Below are 10,644 nucleotides of genomic sequence, written 5' to 3' on the forward strand. Positions count from 1 at the left end.
AAGAGACAGTTAGATAGAGCTCTCGGGGCTAGTGGAATCAAGGGATATGGGGAGAAGGCAGGCATGGGTTACTGATTGTGGATGATCAGCCATGATCACAATGAATGGCGGTGCTTGCTCGAAGGGCCTAATGGCCTCCTCCTGCACCTATTTTCTAAGTTTCAAAAACTTGTGACGTGTCTCTGTCTTACAGTAACGTGTGGCCATCCACCACCAGTGGCCAATGGCATTGTGTGGCCGCAAGGAGAGTACACCTACGGACAACAGGCCAGTTATTCCTGTGATCCGGGCTACACCTTGACTGGAGACGGAACCATTTCCTGCACCCACACTCGGCACTGGAGCTCGCCCGCTCCCATCTGTACAGGTGATAGAAGCACAGCGTGTAATGGCACAGACACGGGCCCTTCCGCCCATTGCCTCCGCCCCAACCATGATGCCTATCTACAGGACATTAGACTTTAGGGATACAGCGCGGAAACAGGCCCTTCGGCCCACCGAGTCAGTGCCGACCGTGATGTCTACCTACTCTAATCCCACCTGCCCGCCTAATGCCCTCGGTCTTTGCCATCCAAGCGCCTGTCAAAATGCCTTTTACACGGTCATTGTAGCTACTCTCCCAGTCCCCAGGCAACTTGTTCCCTGTAACTGCCCCCTCCCTCATGGAAACCCTGCACTCACATCTCCTTTAAACCTCTCTCGTCGCCTCAAAGCAATGCCCTATTAAAATCGATCATGGCACACGTGCAGGGTGTGCAGCCCACAAAGCCTGTGCCTACATGATGCCAACCAACGTAAGAGATCCCTATCCCTCCATTGCCTGCAGATCCATGAGCCTATCCAAGAGTTGGCACGTGGGTATGGAGAGATGCATGTGTTGGTGTGACCATCGCTGGGGCAGCTTCGGTGAGGGGGGACCTCAGTGAAACGTACCGAATGGTGAAAGGCCTGGATAGAGTGGATGTGGAGAGGATGGATCCACTAGTGGGAGAGTCTAGGACCAGAGGGCACAGCCTCAGAATTAAAGGACGTTCCTTTAGGAAGGAGACGAGGTGGAATTTCTTCAGCCGGAGGGTGGTGAATCTGTGGGATTCTTTGCCACACACGGCTGTGGAGGCCACAGGTCAGTGGATATTTTTAAGGCAGAGATAGATTCTTGATTAGTACGGGTGTCAGAAGTTATGGGGAGAAGGCAGGAGAATGGGGTTAGGAGGGAGAGATAGATCAGCCGTGTTTGAATAGCGGTGTAGACTTGATGGGCCGAATGGCCTAATTCTACTCCTAATACTTGTCTCCTATTTTGAGGAAGGACATCCTTGCAATTGAGGCAGTGCAGCGTAGGTTCACGAGATTGAGCCCTGGGTTGGCGGGACGGTCATATGAGGAAAGATTGGAAAGACTGGGCTTGTATTCGCTGGAGTTTAGAAGGACGAGAGGGGATCTTATAGAAAAATATAAAATTATAAAAGGACTAGACAAGCCAGGAAAAATGTTCCCAATGTTGGGCGAGTCCAGAACCAGGGGCCACAGTCTTAGAATGAAAGGGAGGTCATTTTAAACTGAGGTGAGAAGAAACGTTTTCACCCAGAGAGTTGTGAATTTGTGGAATTCTCTGCCACAGAAGGCAGTGGAGGCCAAATCACTGGATGGATTTAAGACGGGTGTAATGCTGAGGCTCTATAAGGCGCTGGTCAGGCCGCATTTGGAATACTGTGAGCAAATTTGGGCCCCATATCTGAGGAAGGATGTGCTGGCTCTGGAGAGGGTCCAGAGGAGGTTTACGGGAATGATCCCAGGAATGAGTGGGTTAACCTATGACCAGCGTTTGTCGGCACTGGACCTGTACTCGCTGGAGTTTAGAAGGATGAGGGGGGACCTCATTGAAAGTTACAGAATGGCAAAAGGCCTGGATAGAGTCGATGTGGAGAGGATGTTTCCACTGGTGGGAGAGTCTAGGACTAGAGTGCACAGCCTCAGAATTAAAGGGCAGTCTTTTAGAAAAGAGGTGAGGGGGATCTTCTTTAGTCAGAGGGTGGTGAATCTGTGGAACTCATTGCCATTTTTTTTAAAGTCAGAGATAGACAAATTCTTGATTAGAACGGGTTTCAAGTGTTATGGGGAGAAGGCAGGAAAATGGGATAGGAGGCAGAGATCAGCCATGATTGAATGGCAGAGTAGACTCGATGGGCCGAATGGCCTAATTCAACTCCTGTCACTTAAGTCCTTATGACCTGTTAGTCATAGACGTCGACAGAGACCAACACTGTGGGAGTGTAGTGGGTGGAGGGAGGTGTGGGGGGGGAGGGGGGAGGTGTGGGGGGAGGGGGGAGGGTGGAGGTGTGGGGTGGAGGTGTGGGGGGAGGTGTGGGGGAGGTGTGGGGGGGAGGGGGGGAGGTGTGTGGGGGAGGTGTGTGGGGGAGGTGTGTGGGGGAGGGGTGGGGGGGTATGGGGTGGTGGGGGGGTAGTGGGGGTGGTGGGGTGGCGGGTGTGTGGGGTGAGGTGTGGAGGGAGGTGTGGGGGGGGTGTGTGGGGGGGAGGGGGGAGGTTTGGAGGGAGGTGTGGGGGGGATGTGTGGGGGGGGGAGGGGTGAGGTGTGGAGAGTGGTGTGAGGGGGGGAGGGGGTAGAGTGGCAAGCTTCAGAGTCGTGTGGTCAGCGCGGGTCTGGTCAGCAGTGGATCGATGGGCCGAATGGGCACCTGCTCTGTGGTCAGATTCCCAGGGCATGGTTAGCTCTGTCTCAGTAGACTATAAGGGTGGGGAGAGCGGCTCCACAGTGAGGTTAGCCCCACCACACTGCGTCCCGGCTGTGATCTGCAGGCAGCTGGGACACCCCATGGTTGGGGCTTGTCCAAATGTAGGATCGGGGCAGACTCTGGTTTGCCCCAAAGTGGACTTGACTTTGCGTGGGATGTGGGGCTGTGTCTAATCATGTCAGCGAGCAATCGAACCACTAACCCTTGACTTTCACCGTCTAGAGATCGACGTTAAGCAAAGTGCCCACCAGACCAATACCACAGCTGCAAGTGGCGGTAAGAGCTTGCGCTAACCGGGTCGTACACAGATCCTCCCTCCGTCCCACCCTGTCCCTTTCCCCCCACCACCCCTCGCCCACACGGACACCCTTCAGCCTTGCGCAAGGGAGAGTTCAGGACTGTGATGGAACAGTTGACGTGAAGATGTGACGGTGGTACAGCGGGTAGAGTGCACGTACGGACAACAGGCCCATTATTCCTGTGATCGGGGCTACACCTTGACTGGAAACGGAACCATTTCCTGCACCCACACTGGGCACTGGAGCTCGCCCGCTCCCATCTGTACAGGTGATAGAAGCACAGCGTGTAATGGCACAGACACGGGCCCTTCCGCCCATCTCCTCCGCCCCAACCATGATGCCTATCTACAGGACATTAGACTTTAGGGATACAGCGCGGAAACAGGCCCTTCGGCCCACCGAGTCAGTGCCGACCGTGATGTCTACCTACTCTAATCCCACCTGCCCGCCTAATGCCCTCGGCCTTTGCCATCCAAGCGCCTGTCAAAATGCCTTTTACACGGTCATTGTAGCTACTCTCCCAGTCCCCAGGCAACTTGTTCCCTGTAACTGCCCCCTCCCACATGGAAACCCTGCACTCACATCTCCTTTAAACCTCTCTCGTCGCCTCAAAGCAATGCCCTATTAAAATCGATCATGGCACACGTGCAGGGTGTGCAGCCCACAATGCCTGTGCCTACATGATGCCAACCAACGTAAGAGATCCCTATCCCTCCATTGCCTGCAGATCCATGAGCCTATCCAAGAGTTGGCACATGGGTATGGAGAGATGCATGTGTTGGTGTGACCATCGCTGGGGCAGCTTCGGTGAGGGGGGACCTCAGTGAAACGTACCGAATGGTGAAAGGCCTGGATAGAGTGGATGTGGAGAGGATGGATCCACTAGTGGGAGAGTCTAGGACCAGAGGGCACAGCATCAGAATTAAAGGACGTTCCTTTAGGAAGGAGATGAGGAGGAATTTCTTTAGCCAGAGGGTGGTGAATCTGTGGGATTCTTTGCCACACACGGCTGTGGAGGCCACAGGTCAGTGGATATTTTTAAGGCAGAGATAGTTTCTTGATTAGTACGGGTGTCAGAAGTTATGGGGAGAAGGCAGGAGAATGGGGTTAGGAGGGAGAGATAGATCAGCCGTGTTTGAATAGCGGTGTAGACTTGATGGGCCGAATGGCCTAATTCTACTCCTAATACTTGTCTCCTATTTTGAGGAAGGACATCCTTGCAATTGAGGCAGTGCAGCGTAGGTTCACGAGATTGAGCCCTGGGTTGGCGGGACGGTCATATGAGGAAAGATTGGAAAGACTGGGCTTGTATTCGCTGGAGTTTAGAAGGACGAGAGGGGATCTTATAGAAAAATATAAAATTATAAAAAGACTAGACAAGCCAGGAAAAATGTTCCCAATGTTGGGCGAGTCCAGAACCAGGGGCCACAGTCTTAGAATGAAAGGGAGGTCATTTTAAACTGAGGTGAGAAGAAACGTTTTCACCCAGAGAGTTGTGAATTTGTGGAATTCTCTGCCACAGAAGGCAGTGGAGGCCAAATCACTGGATGGATTTAAGAGAGAGTTAGATAGAGCTCTCGGGGCTAGTAGAATCAAGGGATATGGGGAAAAGGCAGGCATGGGTTACTGATTGTGGATAATCAGCCATGATCACAATGAATGGCGGTGCTTGCTCTAAGGGCTGAATGGCCTCCTCCTGCACCTATTTTCTATGTTTCTAAAACTTGTGATGTGTCTCTGTCTTACAGTAACGTGTGGCCATCCACCACCAGTGGCCAATGGCATTGTGTGGCCACAAGGAGAGTACACCTACGGACAACAGGCCAGTTATTCCTGTGATCCGGGCTACACCTTGACTGGAGACGGAATCATTTCCTGCACCTACAGTGGGCACTGGAGCTCGCCCGCTCCCATCTGTACAGGTGATAGAGCACAGCGTGTAATGGCACAGACACGGGCCCTTCCGCCCATCTCCTCCGCCCCAACCATGATGCCTATCTAGAGGACATTAGACTTTAGGGATACAGCGCGGAAACAGGCCCTTCGGCCCACCGAGTCAGTGCCGACCGTGATGTCTACCTACTCTAATCCCACCTGCCCGCCTAATACCCTCGGCCTTTGCCATCCAAGCGCCTGTCAAAATGCCTTTTACACGGTCATTTTAGCTACTCTCCCAGTCCCCAGGCAACTTGTTCCCTGTAACTGCCCCCTCCCACATGGAAACCCTGCACTCACATCTCCTTTAAACCGCTCTCGTCGCCTCAAGGCAATGCCCTATTAAAATCGATCATGGCACACGTGCAGGGTGTGCAGCCCACAATGCCTGTGCCTACATGATGCCAACCAACGTAAGAGATCCCTATCCCTCCATTGCCTGCAGATCCATGAGCCTATCCAAGAGATGGCACATGGGTGTGGAGAGATGCATGTGTTGGTGTGACCATCGCTGGGGCAGCTTCGGTGAGGGGGGACCTCAGTGAAACGTACCGAATGGTGAAAGGCCTGGATAGAGTGGATGTGGAGAGGATGGATCCACTAGTGGGAGAGTCTAGGACCAGAGGGCACAGCCTCAGAATTAAAGGACGTTCCTTTAGGAAGGAGATGAGGAGGATGTTCTTCAGCCGGAGGGTGGTGAATCTGTGGGATTCTTTGCCACACACGACTGTGGAGGCCACAGGTCAGTGGATATTTTTAAGGCAGAGGTAGTTTCTTGATTAGTACTGGTGTCAAAAGTTATGGGGAGAAGGCAGGAGAATGGGGTTAGGAGGGAGAGATAGATCAGCCGTGTTTGAATAGCGGTGTAGACTTGATGGGCCGAATGGCCTAATTCTACTCCTAATACTTGTCTCCTATTTTGAGGAAGGACATCCTTGCAATTGAGGCAGTGCAGCGTAGGTTCACGAGATTGAGCCCTGGGTTGGCGGGATGGTCATATGAGGAAAGATTGGAAAGACTGGGCTTGTATTCGCTGGAGTTTAGAAGGACGAGAGGGAATCTTATAGAAAAATATAAAATTATAAAAGGACTAGACAAGCCAGGAAAAATGTTCCCAATGTTGGGCGAGTCCAGAACCAGGGGCCACAGTCTTAGAATGAAAGGGAGGTCATTTTAAACTGAGGTGAGAAGAAACGTTTTCACCCAGAGAGTTGTGAATTTGTGGAATTCTCTGCCACAGAAGGCAGTGGAGGCCAAATCACTGGATGGATTTAAGAGAGAGTTAGATAGAGCTCTCGGGGCTAGTAGAATCAAGGGATATGGGGAGAAGGCAGGCATGGGTTACTGATTGTGGACGATCAGCCATGATCACAATGAATGGCGGTGCTTGCTCGAAGGGCCGAATGGCCTCCTCCTGCACCTATTTTCTATGTTTCTAAAACTTGTGACGTGTCTCTGTCTTACAGTAACGTGTGGCCATCCACCACCAGTGGCCAATGGCATTGTGTGGCCGCAAGGAGAGTACACCTACGGACAACAGGCCAGTTATTCCTGTGATCCGGGCTACACCTTGACTGGAGACGGAACCATTTCCTGCACCCACACTCGGTACTGGAGCTCGCCCGCTCCCATCTGTACAGGTGATAGAAGCACAGCGTGTAATGGCACAGACACGGGCCCTTCCGCCCATCTCCTCCGCCTCAACCATGATGCCTATCTACAGGACATTAGACTTTAGGGATACAGCGCAGACTCGGCCCACCGAGTCCCCCCGGCCAAAAACGGGTGTAATGCTGAGGCTCTATAAGGCGCTGGTCAGGCCGCATTTGGAATACTGTGAGCAAATTTGGGCCCCATATCTGAGGAAGGATGTGCTGGCTCTGGAGAGGGTCCAGAGGAGGTTTACAGGAATGATCCCAGGAATGAGTGGGTTAACCTATGATCAGCATTTGTCGGCACTGGGCCTGTACTCGCTGGAATTTAGAAGGATGAGGGGGGACCTCATTGAAAGTTACAGAATGGCGAAAGGCCTGGATAGAGTCGATGTGGAGAGGATGTTTCCACTGGTGGGAGAGTCTAGGACTAGAGTGCACAGCCTCAGAATTAAAGGGCAGTCTTTTAGAAAGGAGGTGAGGGGGATCTTCTTTAGTCAGAGGGTGGTGAATCTGTGGAACTCATTGCCATTTTTTAAAAAGTCAGAGATAGACAAATTCTTGATTAGAAAGGGTTTCAACTGTTATGGGGAGAAGGCAGGAAAATGGGATAGGAGGCAGAGATCAGCCACGATTGAATGGCAGAGTAGACTCGATGGGCCGAATGGCCTAATTCAACTCCTGTCACTTAAGTCCTTATGACCTGTTAGTCATAGACGTCGACAGAGACGAACACTGTGGGAGTGTAGTGGGTGGGGGAGGGGGGAGGGTGGAGGGGGGAGGTGTAGGGGGAGGGGTGTGGGGGAGGTGGGGTGGCGGGGGTGTGTGGGGTAGGTGGGGTGGCGGGGGTGTGTGGGGTGTGGAGGGAGGTGTGGGGGGTGGGGGTGTCGGGGGGAGGGGGTGAGGTGTGGGGGGAGGTGTGGGTGGGAGGTGTGGGGAGGTGTGGGGGGTGGGGGGGTATGGGGTGGTGGGGGTGGGGTGGCGGGGTTGTGGGGTGAGGTGTGGGGTGAGGTGTGGGGGGGTGGGGTGTGGGGGGGAGGGGGTGAGGTGTGGGGGGAGGTGTGGGGGGGAGGGGGGGAGGTGTGGAGAGTGGTGTGGGGGGGGGAAGGGGGAGAGTGGCAAGCTTCAGAGTCGTGTGGTCAGCGTGGGTCGAGCTCAACTGTGGGAGCTGGTGACAGTGGAGACCATGAAAGAACAGGTTGATAACTGCGGTGGCTGGGATGCCCTTCAGTAGCCAGTGTGTGCTGGCCAACGCCTTTTTAATTGAAGTAGTAGAATCTTTCACTGAGTGAGACGGTGCCAGGCGTGAAAGTGGGACTGAAGCGTGTGCCCGATTACAGTCACTGAACGGGGGGGTTGGAGAGCGACGTTTGGAGGGGTACATGGACAGGACAGGGATTGGAGGGATATGGGCCAAACGTGGGCAGGTGGGACATGGTGTGGGCAAGATGGGCCGAAGGGCCTGCTTCCACGCTGCATCACTCCGTGACTCTATGGCTGATGCTCCTGCCGTTTCTGGGAGAGGTTTGTCACCTTGCCCTTGGCTCAGTGCCCTGGAGGAAGGTTCCCCCCTCACTAACCCTCACTATCTTTCCGTTTCAGGTGGAGTTCCGTCTGTGAACATCAGCATTGTTGGCGTCATTGCTGCCGTCATTGTTGGCGTCATTGCTTGAGTTGGCTACTATTACTATCGAAAACAAGGGTAAGAAACAACTTTCTGTCCTCCTTGCGTTTCTCGTCAGTAATTTTGTAAACTCGGTGGTGCAGCGGGTAGAGCTGCTGCCTCACAGCGCCAGAGACCCGGGTTCCATCCCGACTACGGTCACTGTCTGTACGGAGTTTGTACGTTCTCCCCGTCACCTGCGTGGGTTTTCTCCAAGACCTCCGGTTTCCTCCCACACTCCAAAGACGTGCAGGTTTGGAGATTAATTGGCTTGGTATGAATGTAAATTGTCCCTAGTGTGTGTAGGATAGTGTCAGTGTGCGGGGATCGCTGGTCGGCGCGGACTCGGTTGGCTGGAGGGTCTGTTTCCGCGCTGTATCTCTAAACTAAAGTAAACTAGAAGCCAGCACCATCCCACCGGTTACTGGTGGAGGATCTGACGCCGCTGTTTAGGGGGAAGTCGGCAATTATCACCAGTGGCCTCGACAATAAATACTCTTCAGCAAAACATTGGTCAAACGTTCTGATTACCCGACGACTGGATCCTTAATGTGACGTTGTGTTTCCAGTGTTTATGTTCCATAGCTGGACTGCCCAACTGCAGCTGGACCAGCCGCACATCTGGACTAACTAGTCTGTAGCTGAATGCAGATGTGCCCCTCAGCTGGACATCACCCCCTCCTACATCTGGATACCCCCTCCCTACAGCTGGTTATGGCCACTACCCACAGCTGGATACCCCTCCCACATCTGGATACAGCCACTCCACAGCTGGACCGGCCCCTCCCCACATCTGGACGCTGGCCCCTCCCACATCTGGACTAACATCTATAGCTGAACGCAGGTCTGCCCCACAGCTGTACGTCACCCCCCACAGCTGGATACCCGCTCCCCACAGCTGGATACCCTCCGACAGCTGGATATGTGCCACAGATGTCCATGGCCCATGCACATCTGGACACCAAACTCACAGCTGGATACCTCCCTCTCCATAGCTGGATAAGTGCCATAGCTGGACACTGCCCCTCCCCACAAATGGCTATGGCCATTCCACATTTGGACACCAGCCCCACAGCTGGATACCACCCCTCCACATCTGGACAAGTGACAGCACAGCTGGATACCGGCCCACTCCCCTGCTCGGATAGTCACGATGCAGCTTTATAGGACGTTGGAGTGTTGCGTGTAGTCCTGGTCTCCCCATTAGGTGGGAAGATGTGGAGTTATGGACTTGGACCCCAGGATTCCCCTGCCCATCCCTCTGATATAAAGCTGCTGAGAGACAGAGCATCACAAAGCATTGTCAGGGTTGGACTGGTTGGGGTGTTCACCACATTCTACATTGCCATTAGTTGTATCATTTTTCTCTCTATTTAGATCCAACAAAGTTGCAAAAAGAGGAAGCCTAGATGCCGCTGAACCCATGATCTCTGAGCTCAGCCGTGTCCGGTTCATCTGAGGGATGTCCCAGTCCTCTGTTAACGAAACAATAGAACTTTATTTATCCCAGGAGGGAAATTCATGGATGAGATGTGTGGCAGAGGGCAATTGGGAAACGCTTCTATTGGGAAGGAGATGAGGAATTCCTTTCGTCAGAGGGTGCTGAATCTGTGGGATTCTTTGCCACAGCCGGCTGTGGAGGCCACAAGTCAGTGGATATATTTAAGGCAGAGATAGATTCTTGATTAGTGCGGTGTGTCAGAGGTTATGGGGAGAAGGCAGGAGAATGGGGTTAGGAGGGAGAGATAGATCAGCCGTGATTGAATGGCAGAGTAAACATGATGGGCTGAATGGCCTGATTCTACCCCTATCACTCATGACATTATGAGCACAAACCTAGCGGGTCAGGCAGCATCTCTGGAGGTGAACCCCTGTACCTCCCCCAGCCTGCCCCCTTCCCTACACCTCCCCTACACCTCCCCTACACTTCCCCACACCTACCTCCCTCCCTCCCTCCCGCCCTCCCTCCCTCCCTCCCTCCCCTCCCTCCCTCCCTCTCTCCCTCCCTCCCTCCCTCCCTCCCTCCCTCCCTACATTTCAATCCCATCCTCTCCCCTCACGTTCACAAGTGATAGGAGTAGAATTAGGCCACTCGGCCCATCAACTCTACTCCGCCATTCAATCATTGCTGTTCTATCTCTCCCCTCCTAACCCCATTCCCCTGCCTTCTCCCCATAACCCCTGACACCCGCACTGATCAAGGAAGGAACTGCAGATGCTGGTTTAAACCGAAGATAGACACAAGAGGTGGAGTAACTCAGCAAGACGGGCAGCATCATCGAAGAACATGGATAGTGGCGTTTCGGGTCGGGACTCTTCTCGACCCAAAACGTCACCCATTC

At 53.5% G+C, this 10,644-nt stretch overlaps 1 protein-coding gene across 4 annotated transcripts in view; it reads left to right on the top strand.

Annotated features, from left to right (window-relative positions):
• Positions 1 to 9,990, top strand: part of LOC144605182 (sushi, von Willebrand factor type A, EGF and pentraxin domain-containing protein 1-like) — a 58,529-nt gene extending 48,539 nt beyond the window's left edge. For 3 of the 4 annotated variants that reach the window (XM_078420274.1, XM_078420273.1, XM_078420271.1), the window contains 6 exons: positions 194 to 367; positions 2,976 to 3,029; positions 4,801 to 4,974; positions 6,454 to 6,627; positions 8,242 to 8,341; positions 9,680 to 9,990. In XM_078420274.1, coding sequence (XP_078276400.1) covers positions 194 to 367; positions 2,976 to 3,029; positions 4,801 to 4,974; positions 6,454 to 6,627; positions 8,242 to 8,312 — 647 coding nt within the window. In that variant the 3' untranslated portion in view covers positions 8,313 to 8,341; positions 9,680 to 9,990. The remainder of the gene's footprint in view (positions 1 to 193; positions 368 to 2,975; positions 3,030 to 4,800; positions 4,975 to 6,453; positions 6,628 to 8,241; positions 8,342 to 9,679) is intronic. The other variant, XM_078420272.1, reaches the window with a different exon arrangement.
• The last annotated feature ends 654 nt before the right edge of the window (positions 9,991 to 10,644 follow it).

The sequence above is a fragment of the Rhinoraja longicauda genome, chromosome 24, assembly GCF_053455715.1.
Source record: "Rhinoraja longicauda isolate Sanriku21f chromosome 24, sRhiLon1.1, whole genome shotgun sequence".
NCBI classification, from domain to species: domain Eukaryota; kingdom Metazoa; phylum Chordata; class Chondrichthyes; order Rajiformes; family Arhynchobatidae; genus Rhinoraja; species Rhinoraja longicauda.